A 19,140-nucleotide genomic window follows, 5' to 3' on the forward strand; every position below is an offset into this window, starting at 1 on the left:
GCAAAAGTTAGAGCTATTGGCATTGTAAATGACAAAATGTTTATTTCTGTGTTGGTTTTGAAAAATAAATGGCATTGTCATTTACAATGCCAATAGCTTAATCTCTCGCAAATGCGAGACCTATTGCATTTGCACCCACACACACACACAGAGCCACACACACACACAGAGCCACACACACACAGAGACACACACACACACAGAGCCACACACACACACACACAGAGCCACACACACACACACAGCCACACACACAGAGCCACACAGACACAAAGCCACACACACACAGAGCCACACACACACACAGAGCCACACACACCAAGAGCCACACACACACACACACACACAGAGCCACACAAACACACACACACACACAGAGCTACACACAGAGCCACACATACACACAGAGCCACACACACACACAGAGCCACACACACACACACAGCCACACACACACAGCCACACACACACACACAGAGCCACACACACAGAGCCACACACACACACACACAGAGCCACATCTGCAGGCTGTAACTGGAAACAGGCAGCAAGCAGAAGAGCCCCCTTAATGAATGTAAGTGGCTGCTACACCTGGGCGCCCACATGGGCTTTCTAAAGGAAATAGCCTGGACTACTGAATTAGGTAGCTCAGCGAGCTAAGCATTCGCTGACGAGAACCGCAGGTTACAGATTCAAATCTCTACAAAGACGGCCATTTAATCTGTTAAATGTTGTTAAAATAAGTCCAAACTTTACTTGGGTTAAAATAACCGCATATAAAAAGTTATGTTAAAGCACTTTATAGACAACCTTAGGAACACTTCAAGCAGCGCGTTTCTATACCGGTTCCTTCACTGCCAACCTATTTTCCTGGTCTAAATAACCATTTTTGTAGTATTTTACACATGTGGAACTTCTAAAACCAGGTCACCTATGAACCGGATTAAGCCCACAGGGGCAGATCAGACTGGCAGTGCTGCAAGCAAGGGGTGTTTGTTTTGTCTCGTGGCTTCAAGGAGGCTCAAATGGACACAAAAAATGCAAGCCAAGGGGAAAAGGCGGAATGCAGGTTTCCTAAAGAACACAAGCCAAGCAGATGTCTCATCGGCCAAATCCCCTAATCCACGTCAACTGCCCTCTGCAGATAACTGTCCCGGGCAGGCCGCGGGGAGGGCCAGGGGTGGGTGTGTACAGCCCGTGTGTACCCTGCTTGAGTCCTGGGAGCTCTGCTCCCTGTAGAAGTAAGAGTTACCAGGGTGCATGGCTTTATATGGTAAATTAACCCCGCACAGTAAAAGGAGCGCACGGGGCTAACAACTACACCGGGCAGGAAAGCAGAAGAAAGCAAGGGGGCTGCTGCAAACCAAGACAGGCGGCAGTAAAAATGTGTCTTGTGTCATCAAAACAAACACGCCAGCCATGCTGTTCTCGTTAAGCTCCTCGTTAACACAAAAATAGTGCCGGGGAATGGGAGAACCCGCTGGGTAGTTTGCCTACAGCCTGCCACTGTGGTATGTGGAAGGAACAAAAGCAGACACACGAAAAACAAGTTATCGGATAGCAAGACGGAGGAGATAAGCCAGTCATGATATTAGTACTAGCAGTACTGGGGTTTAAACTTGCATTCAGGTACTTGTAGTCCTGCTTTTTTGTTAGTGCATGTAAAACCACAGGAAGCAGAATGCAAAAGGTACACATGGGAACCAATGCGCAGCGCTATTAGCACTTGGCACGGGGTGACTTCAATCTCTGAAATGCAACGCCACCTCACTGGCATCTGAAACAGTGTGGGGCAGCCATCTATCATCAGTTCGTTTGCTACATAAATTAGTACTGCTACAAGTGACAGAAACCGTGCGATCTGTTAGCTACTTACACAAATAAGCACATTCAAGCATCTTCCACGCACACGGAGTGCTAGCCACTCAAAAAGTCAAACAGGTCTTTCTCTAAGTGGCTGATGCCTACCTTGCGTCGTCTCCGGGCCAGCGGCTTCCTAGGTCGGGAACTCCGGGGGGGGGGTCTTTGGGAGGGGCAGAGGGTCACGTTGCACGCGGACACCTTCATCTCTCCTCTGCCATGCCCGTGTGGGGCTGCTAAAGTCTGTCGGGCTGCCCGCCGGGCACTGCTGGGACCTCTCACTCAGCAGCCCCGAGCACGCTGTGCCACACTGTGCACTGGGAGAGGAGCAGGAGGGCAGTGCCGAGCACACCCCTCCTCCTTCAAGGCAGGGTTAACCCATGATGAGCTGGAGGGTGAGAGCGCCGCCTCTGCTGCCAGCCGGGTGAGCGGTGCACCGGCACAGGAGAGACAGACGTGCATAGGTTAGGGGACCCCTAAACTCCACTGCGGCCCGAAGACACAGGACACGCTCTACGCACCGACCAGCCGAGCATGCCACAAAGAGGCTGCTGTGATCACACGTCTCCTGGGAGGAATTTTACACCAGCCGAATATGCAAACATTAAAGACAAACAAAGAAATTCTGGGGAGGCCAGCTACCCCTCCCCAATCTCTCCTGCACCATCAATGCCTTTGGGCCTCGGTGCAGTCCACTGTCGGCATTGGGAGGGAGCCTTACAAACCCTCCCGGGGAAGATGCCCGCTGCACTGGGAGGAGCCGCTGCCACCACTGCCGCCCTCGGGCTCCAGCAGCCGCCTGGCACGTTCGCAGTACCCCTCCTCGCAGGCGCGCAGCAGCTGCTGGCAGCAGGCAGGGAGGCTGTGCTCCATGGCGGCGCCGGTGAGGGCACCCTGCAGCCCCATTACTCAGAGGGCAATGGCTTTGGGCAAGGCTTGTTCCCGGCTCTCCTAGGCTGGGGCCAGGGGTCGCCCGCTGCTTCGGCATACATGCACTGTGAGCGGCTCGGAGTCTGGAGCCTGCCTGTATGACCTAGCCCTGGAGCCGAAGCCCTGGGTGGAAAGTAGTAGTTCCGTGTGAGGTTGGCAGTGTTAAAGGATAAACGTAAAGCAACGTGCAGCACGACCAGATGGCGTGCCAGGCACCAAAATACCTTACAATGAAGCCGTATCCACATCGACTTGCGGTCACCCTTTACTATCAAGTTCTGCCCAAATAAAACAAGCGCTCGCCATGACACAGCCCCGTCCCTTTCAGACTGACTTCCTGCTGACGTAAAAGATTCCGTATCTTCTTTATAGGGCGAAACAGATGGCCCCATTAAGAAGATAAGAAACGTTTTACGCCACCAGTAAGTTAAGTAAGCCAGTCTGAAACGGAAGGGGCTTACAGAGAAAGAAGACCGTTACTAGGACCTCTTCTCCAATGGCTGGCCACCGTTTTGCATGAATGGTGACACCAGCCAATGGTAAAGAAGGGTGGGGCTTAACCTCCCTAGTGAAAATCCATCTATGTCATTAAATCTCGCCAGCTCGTCTGTGCATGTGCGCAGTCTTTGGCAGGCTGAGACCTAAAAAAAGGTTAATTGTGCTGCTGCTAAAGTAGGTGTGTAATAAAAGTCAATATTATCCTCGCCACTGCACACATCACTATGTGGATCCCCCTGAAGAAGCGTATCTAGCTCTGTACATATCATTTTGCACGTCATAACACTGGACCTGATTTCGAGTTTGGCGGAGAGGGTATAGTCTTTACCAAACTGAAAGTCTGCCCTCATCATTTAGATTTGGGCAGAACTGAACTATGTCAGAAGTGGAGACTACTTTGTCTCTGTCACTGACATACCACTCCAGTGGCCCAACAGACTAAGGGCTGTCAGAAGTTTTGGCTATCTGTCTACCTGCTCTATTTAGCGAGAGCGGACAAATAGCCAGTTTTAACATTCATATACCGTCTTTCAAATCATGGCGGTAAGTGAAAGTAAAAATGTTTGAATGACCCTCACACCGCGAGATAAATCTCTCATGGTCAAGGGACCACTATTTTTTTATTTTCGAAAAGAAAATACTCTTTTGGGATTTTCTTTTTGTACATACAAAAAGATAATGCAAGTGTGCCATAGTGCACTATGTTAATGGAACTGCACAGCATACCTTCAATGAATCGACTGGAACAGGTGAGATGGGGGGTTCCCGCCAATGTAAGAGATATCCGCTCGGGCAGCGAACATTTCTAAATCCTGTATATGCTTACTCCTTCAAATGATTTCCAGGCAATAAATAAAAACATTGCAGACTAAAATTATCAGTATGTACAGAATTCAGAAACGCAATTTCACTTTGAAATATGGCGCTATTTACAGAGCTTAATAACCAGAAGTATTGTATTGCACTCTGGATTTTAGCAACAACCCTGCTCATTTCTCCTTGGGAGGTTGGACTCCTCCGTTCTCAAACATGGCAACCTGAGAGTCCGACTAACACTCCTAGCTACATTCAGACGGGAGATGCACATTCAAGTTTAATTTTTCAATTCAGGCTCCTTTTCAAGGAGGGGGATGTGAGAAGACAAGAGCCACAAGCTGAACCCGAAGCTGTCCAGCCTTGAGATGAATTACCAAGACAGACACTGGTGCAAACATTTTAAAAAAAACAGAAGGATGACCTTTGGACATATACAACCACATTCTCAGTAATAAATAAAGTGCTCCACTAAAAACAAACTTAAGTGACATTCGGCATGAACAAAGGACACACAAAAGATCAGGATTAAAATAAATATGCCCATTCACAACAGTAGCGAGTATGCCACATCCCTGGGACCCAGCCACATCAGAAAAAAGTGGTACCTCTCAAGGCGTCTTTAAGTGCCAACACTTCACTTTGGGGCGACTGGCAGCTAGGAGGTGGGTGCATTCATTTGCTGCTTCGTATTAAATATTTGTGCTATTTTAGATGTTACATATTCCACTCGTGCCATTCATCAAAACCATATGGACTGCAATATGAAGCAAAACACTGCCTTTCGTTTGTGCGGTTAAGAAGCTCTTTTCAAAGAGAGGTGTGGTTCAGAGAGTGAAGCAGGACTAAGATTTTATTGTGAGTGCAACTGTATATGATTATAGCAAGGAAAGGTCTAGTGTAAGGCTATATGCTTACTCTATACTACTATAATACAAGCATTTGCAATGCAATAGGTCTTGCATTTACGTGAGTTTGAGCTATTGGCATTGTAGATGACAATGCCTTTTATTTATGTGTTTGTTTGTAAAACATAAATAAAAGGCATGGTCATTTACAATGTCAATAGCTCAAACTCGCGTAGTTGCGAGACCTATTGCATTGCAAATGCTTGTTCTCTCCCAATCTGGTTGAGAAAGTCAAAACCGATCAGTAGTCACTGATTGCTCAACAGGACGACCCCTGCAAAGTCAAATCTGGTTGTCTTTGTCGCTTTATAACAGAGGTGTATTTTTAACCCCTCCAATGTGCTCATTTTATCGACCTTGGAATGATGAAAGGCTGAGTGGATCCGTGTAAAGATGAGGCGGAGGCAGAAGGTTATGGTTCAGGATTTATTCAGGAGAAGAGAGCCGTCCAGCTTGAAGGGAAGACACAGCAGTAGCAACTGCCAGGCAGGGAACACTGGGGAGGAATCCTCGCTACAGGACAATCTAAAGGGTGACATCACTGGGAGAAGGGATGACAGCAATAGCAGTACAGGTCACCACACACCTCCCCCCTTTTTTTAAAAAAAACAATTCAAGGAACACAGTAAAGGCAAATCAGATGAAATCACGGTATTTGTTGGGCCTTATAATAGCCCTCGAACTTCTTCTTAAACAATTGTCAGTATTAACATTAGATTCAACTTTTAGGCCATTGCCAACATCAATATTCAAAGAAGGAGCAGTTGCACGGGAGGGATCTTTGGCAACCCGAGAAGTGCTCCACCAATTGCCATTAGACAGTTTTACAGCATTCTTGCGAACATCAACAACCTGTTGGGATTCAAGAAATTTAGAAAAACCTTTCTTAACTACAACTGGATTCTTGATTCTAACCCAGTCACCAGGATGAATGTTATGGAAAGACTCTCTTTTAGGTTCAACAGGACAAGATAGAGAACTAGAAGATTTTTTGTTGGCACGCTCCCACACCGCTTCCAAATCACAGCCCCGGTGAAGACTCTTGACCATCCAAAATGGGACAGCTTGGGAGCAAGCTTTTCGTCCTCTCATTAGCTCGAAAGGAGAAAAACCTGTGGCAACATGGGGAGAAATGCGATAAGACCATATGAGATCTTTTACAGCTTGAAAGATACAATTATTTGACCTGAATGCAGCTTGCACACATTCGACAATAACTCTGTTAAATCTCTTGGTTTTGCCATTGCTTTGGGGATGGTACAACGGAGTCCTGGTGTGTTTAATACAGCAATTGTTAAGAAAGACACTCATTTCTTTGGAAATAAATTGAACCCCGTTGTCGGTAAGGATTTCTTCAGGACACCCTTCCCTGAGAAAAATTCTGCTTAAACAATCAATTACACTTTTGGAATTAGGAACATTTATAGGTTCAACTTCGACCCACCTGGAAAGATGATCAACAAGGACCAGGAAGTATTTGGAAGTATTGGGAAGGACATGGAACGGACCTAAAAAGTCCAGGCCAATTTTTTGCCAGGCCCTGGCGGGAGGGGGAACAACAGAATTAGAAACACCTTCTAAAATGAGAACCTTGTCACTGGCGTTGCAGCGTGAACAGAGTTTGATGGCCTCAATAATCTGGTTGTCCATTTTTGGCCACCAAAAATTCGATCTGACATTTCTCTTGGTGATGGTGGCACCAAGATGACCGGAATGTGCATCAGTAATAATTCTCTCTCTGTAAACAGAAGGGGGAATAAACTTATCACCTCTAACAATTTTACCATTCTCCAAAGAAAGTTCAGGGTTAATTTTCCAATAAATTTGAAGCTCAGGAGAAAGAGTTCTCTCTTTAGGCCAACCTTTTTGTATGAAGGAGATGACATCTTTGAGAATGGCGTCATTTTCGACAGCCTTGATCCAGTCACTTTCAGCAAAAGAAACAGACGTTTGGGAGATATTGGCCACAAAACATTCCTCAATATCAGTTTCTTCATTCTCATCAGGCACTTGTAGAGGTAGCCTTGACAAGCAGTCCGCTCGTCTGTTTTTTCCGCCAGGGATGTAGACAGCCTTGAAATTGAATTCCAATAGTTTAGTGGAAAGTCTAGCCAATCGTGCAGTGGTGCGATTAATGTTTCTGCCTGATAAGATATCAACAAGGGGACGATGATCGGTTTGAAGAATAAATGATCTACCCCATAGGTAAGACTTGAATTTCTCAACACTCCAAGCACATGCAAGCAGTTCCTTCTCAATAACAGAGTATTTCCTTTCGACAGGACGAAGAGTCCTGGAGGCAAATCCGACGGTAAATTCTTTACCGTGGGCCATTTGAGAAAGAACTGCCCCTAAGCCATATTCGCAAGCATCAACAGTAACTATAGTTTCTCTGTTACCATTGAAGGGTTGAAGAGCAGGAGCATTGGTAATGTGCTTTTTGATGAGTTGAAAACCTTTTTCACACTCATCAGACCAGCTGAAAGTAGCACCTTTTTTTAGTAAAAGTCTAAAACACTCTGTGGTCTTGGCATAGTCTCTCATGAATTTTGAATAAAATTCACAAAGACCCAGGAAAGACAAAAGCTGTTCCTTGTTGGAAGGAGCGGGAGCTTCAATGATGCTTTTGACAAGACCAGACCTTGGTCTGATGCCATTTTCAGAAATGATATGACCCAGGTATTCCACTTCTCTAGTTTTGAAAACACATTTGCTCTTCTGTAAGGTCACACCTCTATGTTCTAAAATGTGAAAGACTTGGTCAATGACTTTGTCATGTTCGTCCTCAGATTGAGTAAAAATAAGAATATCATCCTGAAAGACGACTACATTGGAGAGTTCCTCAAACATCTCCGACATAATTCGCTGAAAAACAGCAGCAGCAGAAGCCAAGCCGAAGGGAAGACGACGAAATTGGAATACGCCATCAGGTGTGACAAAGGCAGTAAGGTGACGTGAGAGGGGATGCAACTCAATCTGGTGGTAGGCCGCTTTTAAGTCAAATTTTGAGAACCAGGTGGAAGAACCTACTTTTGCTATTAAATCCTCAATGCGAGGGAGGGGAAAACCATCAACCCAGATAGCCTGATTGAGACTGCGTAAATCCACACACATCCTAAGGTCACCAGACCTCTTCCTAGCAAGAACGATGGGAGAAAGCCATAATGTCGATTCAACTTTCTCAATAATTCCTTGTTCGCACAAGGATTTCAGATGTTTGGACAAGTCCTCTCTGATACTGAGTGGGACATTTCTAAGTTTGTGTTTGACAGGAGTAATGCCATCTTTGACCTTGATGAAATGTTGAAAATCGGTGATTTTACCAAGGCGATCTTCAAAAACTTTTTTAAATTTGAGTTCCCACAATTTATCATTCAAAATGTTACATACAGGGACAGGAGATGAAGACATAGAATGAGGAATGTTGCACTCTTCAATAAATACAGGATTGGGTAGACCAGGCTTAATGGTGACACCGAATTCTGCCTGATGGATGAGACCCAGTACATTGATGCCCCGTTTAGCAACATAAACTTTTCCTTTGATAACTTTATTAAAAATAGAAATTTCAGCACAGAAATAACCTAAAAGATTAATTCTACTTCCCTCAAAGGCTACAGTAAGGACGTCAGGAGGTAGTAAACATTTGTCATGCCAAAAGTGAGAATATTTATCGTAGGAAACAATGGTGATGCGAGCACCGGTGTCTACAAGTAGTTGAATATGGCATTTGTCAATAGTGGCATCAACCTCGGGATCAGGAACAAGAAAAGTACGACAAGCAGTATTGTTGTCCTTCACAACAACCACATATTCTTGACTGGTAACATCATATTCAGAATAATCAGTTGAATGCTCAAAAGAATTTAAATCAGGGGAATAGTCATTCTCATTTATAACACAACGTACATCATTTCTTTTACCTCTCATACAGACCTTTGAAAAATGACCATTTTTGCCACATTGACTGCATTGTTGGTTGGCAGCAGGACAATTTTTGAAATTAGAAAAGTGGTAAGAAGAACCACATCTAAAACAAAAAGTGTTCCGGTTGGATTGTCTATTAGGCATAAAGGGTCTCCTGGTGCTGGTATTTCCCATTCTCCTAAAATAACCACGTGAATCACGAGGAACAAAATTAGGAGTTTTGATGGGAGGGGGTATTTTAGTGGAAACAGCACCAGAAATAGAAGTATTGGAAACAGCACCAGAAATAGAAGTATTGGAAAGGGAAACTTCTAGTTGTTTGGAATCTTCCAAGGAAGTCTCAATACTCTTAGCTATGTCAATAGCTTTATCAAGAGAAGGATCCTTGCAAGATAACAACTTTCCCTGGATTTGTTTACAAGAACAACGAGCAACAAGTTGGTCTCTAATAAGTTGAGAGGTGAAATTGTCAAATTCGCATTTAGAAGCAAGAATTTTCAATGCAGTAACAAAAGTATCAATGCTTTCTTCAGGTTTTTGAGCCCTGGTGAAAAATTTGTAACGATGAACAACCATATTTTTGGTTTTAACAAAGTACTTGTCTAATTTGGCTATAGCTATATCAAATTCATCAGGAGTTTCGCCAGAAGGAGGAACATAAGGTGGGAGATGATCAAAGACGTTCTGGCCTTCGACACCGAGATGATAGTACATTAGACTTTTTTTTCTTTCAGCGCGATATCTAAGACCATCTATAGCACCTAAGTAGGCCATAAAGGATCTCAACCATAGTTTCCATTCAAGAGGAGGATCACCAGGGGTCTGAAGAAATGGAGCTGGAGGAGAAACACTTTGCATTGTGGTATCTTCAATTTTTCTCTAGGAATGAAGTATTAAAATTAAAAGAAATGAGCTAGTAAAATAATTAACAATAGCAGTACAAATAGAATGCACAATAGCTTGTAATAACTGTGCACATCAGTGTGCAAATGCTGTGCACATCAGCGTGTGAATGATGATAATGTAGATATCCTTATGTAAAACATAAGCGTTGAAAGATTGATGTGAAACGTGAAAGCTGTGCGCATCAGCGCGAAGTTGAAGTTTTTTTTTGTTTTTTTTTTGTAAAGAGTTTAATCCGCTGTGGTAATTTAATCCGCCATGCGCTAGAGCTGTGCGCATCAGCGTGATGAATGAAGAGGAGACCTTTGTGACGTTACTGAGTTCGATGACTGAGCAGCTGAGTGCAGCGAGACGAAGCCCTTGTGACGTAGTGGAGCCAAGCCGTGACTGGAAGCAGGAAAGGCGTCTGAGTTGCTATGGTGACAGGCGTACGTAGTGCGTGAGTACGCTTGGTGCGTTGAGACGCTGGATCGTTTGACGGAGGGCAACGTTCTACGACGTCATCACTCTGAGGCGCAGCCCGAGGGGAAAGGAACAACGGAGGATAATGCGCGCAGTGTTGGGAGCGCGAGGAAAAAGGTAGGAAAGTTTAGAAATGTGGCAAATGTCTTAGCGAGAGTCATTTGATGAAAGCGGAGCGGGCTGGTACAGAGAATAGGGCAAGTAGTACGAATTTGGGTGACGTGTTGCGACGTGCTGGAAAAGGCGTGCAGTTGAATTTAAATGGTAGTATTGCGGTGAAAAGTTCTGTAGCTGCGACGGCTCTCAGTGAATGCAGCGAAGAAAGAAAGTTGTAAATGTACTCACATGACGATGGAGATCATGGGAGGAATATGAAAAGTCCTGAATTTCAAAACGCTTCGATGATGAAGTTGTTCTGAAGGTTTTAACAGCAGCTGAAGAACTGCTGACCATCCTCTGTCGCCAATGTAAAGATGAGGCGGAGGCAGAAGGTTATGGTTCAGGATTTATTCAGGAGAAGAGAGCCGTCCAGCTTGAAGGGAAGACACAGCAGTAGCAACTGCCAGGCAGGGAACACTGGGGAGGAATCCTCGCTACAGGACAATCTAAAGGGTGACATCACTGGGAGAAGGGATGACAGCAATAGCAGTACAGGTCACCACAATCCGCCTGCATTCGTACTTGTGAATTAGAAAGTACTTTAGTCCTCACCTTGTCCATTCCCAAGGACTCATCGGTACACATCCCAGAGCATCTTAAACAGAACCTGTGGGTGCCGAGGGAAGGGGGAGGTACACGTGTATAATTGAACGATTTCCCACCTAGATTCACAGAACAAAACAACTCGCATGTCTTCAGAATCTGAAAACTGAGCTCTTGCCAAGCCTCGCTCAGTAAGTAACGTAACACTCAGTGGCATGTGCCCACGACTCCCCTATCTTGGAGTTGCACGGCCGAGAGGCAGAGCACCATACCAAGATTTAAGCAGCATTAACCCACATCCTACCATCCCAGACCATCTCAGAGGTGTCACAACTCTAGTTATATCTGTCCCGCATGCGTCGTGTCTTTTAAAGCGCCCCGAAGCTGGGCACACCTCAGTGGGACATGGAAGTGCTGTAGCGATACCACACACCAGCTCAGCTACTGTATCAACTCCCTGTGAGTGGCTGACACCCCGTGTCAGCAGCTGGACCTCAGACACCGGCTGCGCCCTCGGGCCAGCGCCAACAGCTTTATTGTTGCGGAAGCATCCGAGCCTGGGAGGAAGCCCAGGCAGGGCTCTCAGAATGAGGCTGCGAGGGCCCTGGGCAGGCTGACTGGGCCTGCTGCGAAGGAGGGGCCACAGGGAGACCCTCAGGGCTTGCTTACGGGGCTGTTTTATTCTCATGATGTCACCTTGGTACAGAGCCAGACTTTACCATTACCTGTTCTCCTCTTCCGCACGAAGTTAACTTGAGTCGGCAGAGAAGATGTGCCGTCAGATTTCAGGATGATTTTACTCGAGGGCCACATTTTATAGCCTCCCTCCCGATTCAGAAAGATGTTGCCATGCGACCGCTCGCGTAGACGTTTCTCTTTTTCTGCTGTCCCACTTGGACAGACTCGGCCTGACTTCCTGCTGGGGCAAAAAGTTTATTATCTACTTTATGGGGCCATCTGTTTGGACCCATAAAGAAGATAACAAACCTTTTACGCCAGCAGTACGTCAGGGCAGCCAGTCCCAGTGGGATGAACAAACAAGAGAAAAGTGTACATCAAAGGACGCTCTTTCCCAATGGCTGGCCACCGTTTAGCATGAACGGTGACGCCGGCCAATGGGAAAGAGGGACAGGGCTTAAAGCTCGCTAGTGAATCTCACTTAAAATCATAAAATCTCGCGAGCGAGACTGTGCAAGTGCGCAGTTGACGCCACGAGACCTAAAAATGTGAAGGCAGAAATAAAGTGGGGCGACAAAAATAGCGAACAATTAAAACCTCAAGCCGCATGACATGAGGCTGAATTCAAGCATGGATCAAACAAGAAAAACAGAGGGCTGATAGTGAAGAGAGAGATTTTCAAGTTTCCAAAGAGAATTTGCAAGAGGCAGAAAATGTTTTTGTAGATGTGTTTCGTTAACATAAACCCAATAAAATGAAGAAACTTGACAATAATAAAAATGAATTTCTTTCCATTACAGAGAGTGCATGGGAAAAAAAACACCGCCAAGAAGAAATGACAAAAAGAAAATCAATCAATAAATTTGAAACAACAGGAAGATTGTCACTTGGCAAAGGCACCATTAGACCAAATGCAATCAATGAAAATAGTTTCCTCTGTCCTCTGGTTTGGTAGTAAAAGACAGCCATGATATGATAAAGTGGTATTGTTCAACTCCAGAGGCCCTGCTGCCAATGCATCTTCAGCACCGTTAATTACTGTGCACCTGCTTGGGAATGAAAATACCTGTCAAGCAAGGGTTTGATACAATTTCTGGGTCTGATGTTAAAGAGTTAACAAGAACAAAGGCATAGTGAAGAGACTCACCTTCCCACACTTTACTGTTTACTCCTGTCAAATTATGTTTCAAACTTACAGGCAGACTTACAAGAAACTGACGTATCTGTAGAAAAAGTGCCAGTTTCCTTGTGCCAGCCTGTGATACCCTAGCGCCACCATGGATGCGCTGTATTTACAATACAGAGCACCATGACACAAGGATTGACAGATGCGCCAGAAATTCTGAAGCATCTGTTGGTGCAAAAGTCACACATTGCTGGAGTCATGTCTCCTTGCATGACGCAACTCCAGCAATGCATGGGAGGCCTATAGGTATTGTACTGCATCACTCTTTACACCTGCTGCAAGAAGGCGTAATGTTTTGACATAGTGGTGTCCTAGAAGTGGAGCAGTGAAATCTTGTAGATTTCATTGCATCACTTCTACGAGGATTTCATGCGTGGGAACGCCCACCCTACATACATTATAACTGACGCAGGTATAATGTGACGCAGGGCTTTCCAACATGACGCATTTTTCTGCATGCGCCACGTCGTAAATGGGCTGCAATGTGGCGCATTATTTATACCGCCGCTGCTTCACAAAAAGTGATGCACCAGTGGTGCAAAAGTGTCGCAAGGGGCTTGTAAATCTGCCCCAGAATTTGTAGATTATTGTTTGTATAGAAATGGTATCTCAAGACAAACTCTTGGGAGCAGATTTACAAGCCCCTTGCAAGGCTTTTGTGCCGCTGTTCCATCACTTTTTCCAGCAAGAGTTTTTTTAGAATACTGGAATAAAATTGTCCGCTCACTTACGCAATTTGATGAAGCATCTCTACTGAAAGGCAGATACCTGCCAACTGTCCAGGAAGGTCAATCAACCTAAACAAAATCACCTGGATAATCATGCAACATGCATTGTATTGACTTCATTTGTCTAGGGTCGCATACCGAATTTGAATGCTCAAAGGTCACGTAGAGATCTTGAGAGAAACTGATCAATGAGAGACTGACTGAGGGACTCACCAGTGAGCTGAACTAGGCAAGGCATCACGTACAACAGCAATCCACAGTGGAGGCCAGCCATACTTCCGAGCGCCTGTGGATGACAAATGTTCAAATATTAACATACCAACCCCAATTACTTGAAAGTACATGTTCACCAGCAGCCTGGCACAAAACTTGGGGACATTAAAGTCAGGTGACTAGCCAGTTTTATCGACATTCCGGAAAAAAAGAAACGCATCTAAACTGCCTAGTCGCGTTTTAGCATTAGTCTTTGACAAAAGGTGTATGTGTAATATTTCCACAGCATAAAACTAGTCCTGCTCAAGACTGTTTTTTTTACATTACTACTCAGTAGGTAAAAAATAACTCAACAAGAGACTACAACAAACAAAAAAACTGGGAGCACATTAAAAGACTACAACATCCAAGAGACATTTAGTCTCAGCTTGACTCACAGCATGTGGTCCTTTGAGAATCCAGCGACAGAGAGCTTAGTTAAGTAACAGTGTTCTGTGGTTCTACATGATTGAGCCCCAATATGAACCTCTTCTGTGCATACCCTATTCATGATGATCTTGACCCATCTTCTCAACATGAGTGATGAACTAGACCACCTGGACTTCTAATGGATAGAAGAGTCAAATGGACAAATACTCCTTTGTCTTTTCCTTGTGGAACCTGAGCAGTCAGTCTATGCAAACCTTTGAAAATGTGCTCAATAACAATCTGGACTGACTTTTATTCCATCCCACATTTCCTCGGTGAGCTGGAGCCAATGGGGCCAGTTTTGAGAGCCCAGGACCACTGCTGGTGCCTCTCCCCTAGCACACTGCGATTGATTGCAGCAGCTACAGGGAGGTTCAAGACAGGGAGCATGAGGGTGAGAGTGCAATGAAGAGAGCATGAGTGATCAGAGAGAGATGAGAAAAAGACGAGAGAATGGACCAGTGGTGGAACTGGGGGCTGGGCGATCAGCCCAGGTGCTACTTGTTTGGGGGCAGCAGCGAGCCGCGAGTGCAAGGTAAGTTTTGTTTATCTATATTCTCCCTCATCGGTGTCGCTAAATGAACCACCTCCCTGCTTGTTATCATCTGCCAGCCCCCTGGTCTGCCCCTGCTCGTCAAGGTCTTCCGCCGTCACCCCTCCTCTTACCGGTACTGGGAGGCAAACTAAGGGTCAATACGTTTGCACAAATAATTCTTCCTACCTTCTTACTTTCCTCTCATCTCTCTGGTCATTGTGCTTTTAGAAATATTAGATGTGAGCTACCTGTACAAACGTCCCCTCATGAAATACCCCGTATTTAGAACCGATTTTCACTACTTAACCATCTCCCCTGGTTGCCTCATCAAGGATGTCCGTTTTTGAAGCTTGAATTGCTCATTTTATTTCAATGGCTATTGCCACTGCATATCTGTTATTTCTGTTAATTATCCATTTTTTTGCATGTATCTCACTCAAATTCATTTGCTCAAGCAGACTCCTGCTGCTTTTACATGCCACCACACAATACAGCTTCTCTTATCCTTTATTCCTCCCCTGTATTGTCCAACAAAGCTTCAAAAATTCCTCTGCGTGTCGAAAGTACAGATGAATGAGCTTCAGGCGACTGAGCGGTATTGGGGGCCTTCACTGCCTATACGCACCCTGTAAACATACTGTTGATGAAGTACTGTGCCTGCCTTACTATGCACTGTTGGAAATGCTTATTGTAATGTATGGTCTATTGAGCCATGTTAATAAAATGAGTTTAAAAAAAAAATCCTCTCTTTTTGTTTCTCATAGTGAAATATCAGCATCTTTTTTTCCAGATCTATAATTTGTTTTCTCCAAGCCAATCTGGTTTCCCTCCTGGTCATGTCACTGAAAATGCACTTATTGCAGCCTACTCGTTAATTCCCTAACATTAGGATCATTAACTCTCTTCCATTATTTTACCCTTAGAGCTGCAAGTAGCTTTCAACACTGTTGATCACCCATCTTTTCTAGGCCCTTCTATAAATGATTTTATTGTTTCACTTCATACAGCTGTACAGGGTGCTCATTTCTATTTTCCATTTTCTCAAAGTCTTAAGTACTATGGCTCTACTGCTATAGCTTTTGGGACTTTATAAGAGCATTTTTGCTAGCCCTTTTAACTTTTACTTTGGACACACTTATCAATCCTGGTCAAATTCGTTGATGCTACTGTTATAATTACAAGCAGGAGAAGGTTTACTGTGTAACAGAACTCCATGTGTGTGTCGTGGGATTCCCTTCTTGTTTACTTTGGACCTGGCCCGGTCAGTGGAGCTGTGGGGACAGGCCTCAGTGTGTCACAGGGTCGTCGCCTCAATAAACATCTTCTGCTTCCTGGAAGATACTGGTTTGCTCTTGTTTTACAACAATTCTTGGTGACGAGCTGCCCAGGCACAGCCACAAGGCAAACAGTCCTGATAACAGCGCGCCCTACTCTCACACGCCCTTGCAGGAGATCAGCTTTCATTTACTCATTGTTTTGTGAACTTTGTTCCGCTCCCACACACTGAATTGGATTCTGCTTTAAATACTCTAGTTATTCGGCTTAAGTCTTGTTCTTGCTACAGTCAAACCCAACAATTCTCACAACTGTGAAAACTACCATTGATTATCTTGTATGACCGACATCGGCATATCAGCTCTTGCAAACAACGCTCGTTTAAACTTGAATAAACAGCCATACGCATGCACCACTAACATATGTTAACACGTATAGCCACACACTGAGCGCAGCTAGACTTCCTTCAATTGTAACCTGACTTTGTCAATACCGCACTCCTTCTTCCAGTGCGTTTGCTCTCTTAGTGGGTATAGTGTCAGACTAATGTCACGCTGATGGATTACAATAACGAAATAACATCTTTTTCTCCCCGGCCAACAGCCCCATGTCCTCTTGACATACAGTTCACCTCGTAACACTGCCTTGGTTCCAATCACAATTACTCCCACCACCACAGCTCTCCACAACTACAGAGTACTTTCACAGCACCACATATCACACAGCAACATAATTACCAACTCTTTCACCCCCAAGAAATTTAAAAGGGGAGAAATATGACTCAAACAATACTGCTGAAAACATAGTAAAACCAAAATGAGAATCAACCGATCAATTATAACCCTCCCCCCCTGTATTTTGACTAATCCAGTGAATCCTCCCATACAATAAGACTAGATTCAAACATTTGAAAATTATCTACAGGCGAAGGGTGGGAGAGATTTTCCTGAGGTGAGGAAAAAGTACCTACCTCAAATACTTGATGAGCATGGAAACAAATTATTAGAAGTTTATAATGAAGCAAAACATTTGCAGACACGATTCCTAAATCTGTCAACATTCCAAAGTGCTACCACAAAACGGAATAATCTTAAAAGACTTCAGAATTTGTAGATGAGTTTGTCTCCAGACAGGCTGACCTGGCAACAGAGTGCTAATTTGTGCGATGAGAGAAGAATTAATAAAAACCCACCTCACTGTGGAGCTTCAGCAAAAAATGAACGAAAGGCTAGAAGCTGCAATCCATCATCACTAAAGGAATCCATTACTATTGCAAATGTATTGAAAATGCTTGCGCTGGAGAGGATTATGGTCAGTTTGATAGAGAAAGAAGCATACATGGTAGAGAAAAACAACCTACATCCAACTTTAATGTGAAAGGGAAAGATACATCTTTAATGGTGGACTTTGGATCTTTACGCGCAATTGCTTCCAAGAACTTAATTCCTCTCCTATTGACGGAAGAAGTGTTCCGCTCCTAGAGAAGACTCTAGGGTTATCTGATCCTATAGAATCATTATTAAGTCTGATCCTTTGTGCCCTCATGTCTGCGGGTATGAAATACGATGAAGTCTTGCAGATGGACCCTTCGTGTGTGACAAGAAATCTGACCACCCAAAAACCGGCTAATATCAATGACAAAGCATCACAGATGGATTACTGAAGTATGATAGGAAACCTGACAGAGCAAAAAAGTAATCTCCATGATTCAACCGGAAAGTATGGCAACACGTAGCCCAGTGTGCAAAGATACAACCAAGCAGCATGCCCCCTGATATTTAAATCAGAAGGGGAACCAAACATTAGCACTATTTCTGACAGTCCTGATAATGCCCTCAGGTACCAACGAGGTGAACTCATGTCCACTCCTATTTTGGAGGACAGCAAGTCTGTAGCAGGAGGAACTGCAATAGGAAGCTCTACCAAATGTCAAGTACCCCAGAGAGTCACAGTCCACAAATACTGAATGATGAAAATGCGAGTCCCACTGTGAAATCGCCAAAAAGGGGGGATAAAAAAGGTAAACCCCAAAAAAAGAAAAGGACTGATCCTGCTTTCCTTCTCTAATCATTAGAGTGTCTTTCCTCCAAAACCAAAGGGTGCAAGATAGTCCAGGCACCAAGCAAGAACCTGCCTAGTACAAAAACAACGGCGAGTGAGGCTGCTCAAGAACCAATGTCTACCTGTTCCTCTGGAGAACCAAACGATGCAATTAACATTACCACTTTGGAAGTAGACAAAGCTACAAAGAATGACAATGAACAAGGTCCAAGTATTATGTTACAAGCAAAAAAGCACCCTGCCCAATCTAAAAAGGAAATACATCTAAATGGAGATCTTGGCTCACAAAAGGAGCTGTTGAGGTGTCCCAGAAGAGTAGGGCATCAAGCCCTGGAATCCCAGTACCCCCAGTACTAAGTTTGGATGTCGAACAGCCTGGGATTGCTTACACAGGGGATGTAAGGCTAGTGTCTAAACCCCTGGTCCCGATTTATAAAAGGCCAGGAGTAAAGTCTAACTGAAGGGAAAAATAATTCCTTGGCAGCCAGAATGATTAAAGCCATTAGAGAAAATAAGGAGCGCTGTGTGGAATTTATTGACCTCTTTCTAGATATCAGCTCAACAATATTCCTAAACAGAACAAGATTACTAGCCTTCTTCTATGTGATCCCAAAATTAAAAGTTGTTCTGTCAAGCGACATGAGGGCAGAGAAAAAGATTAATCGGTCATTTTGAGCCAGGTTTAATTAGGAATCCTGGCTGCCTACTCTTCTAGGGTCGAATTTTCAATTCCCAGTATTGCTAGATTGGTTGTCGGCCACATAGATGATTTGCACATAGGCCCAAAACCACAGTTAAGGGGGGCACTTATAAGTCTATCTGCAGTCGACCAGGGGAGAAGGCAGAAATGGTCTCAGGTTGACCCTCAGCACTTTCAAACTTCTCTCTTTGCATCCTGCCTGAATTAAATTAACATTTGTCTGGATAGTGACGCAGGTGGAGGGTAAGGTCGTGGAAAATTATAAAGGCTCGAGAACCCTGCACCACCTGAAG

The 19,140-nt window shown here is 44.5% G+C and overlaps 1 protein-coding gene across 2 annotated transcripts in view; it reads right to left on the bottom strand.

Moving 5' to 3' along the window:
- Positions 1-19,140, bottom strand: part of LOC144770266 (uncharacterized) — a 447,122-nt gene that overhangs the window by 285,085 nt on the left and 142,897 nt on the right. For both annotated transcript variants that reach the window (XM_078654643.1, XM_078654644.1), the window contains exon 3: positions 13,809-13,881. In XM_078654643.1, the coding sequence (XP_078510769.1) occupies positions 13,809-13,869 (61 nt within the window). In that variant the 5' untranslated portion in view covers positions 13,870-13,881. The remainder of the gene's footprint in view (positions 1-13,808; positions 13,882-19,140) is intronic.

Source organism: Lissotriton helveticus, chromosome 7, assembly GCF_964261635.1.
Source record: "Lissotriton helveticus chromosome 7, aLisHel1.1, whole genome shotgun sequence".
Lineage (NCBI taxonomy): Eukaryota > Metazoa > Chordata > Amphibia > Caudata > Salamandridae > Lissotriton > Lissotriton helveticus.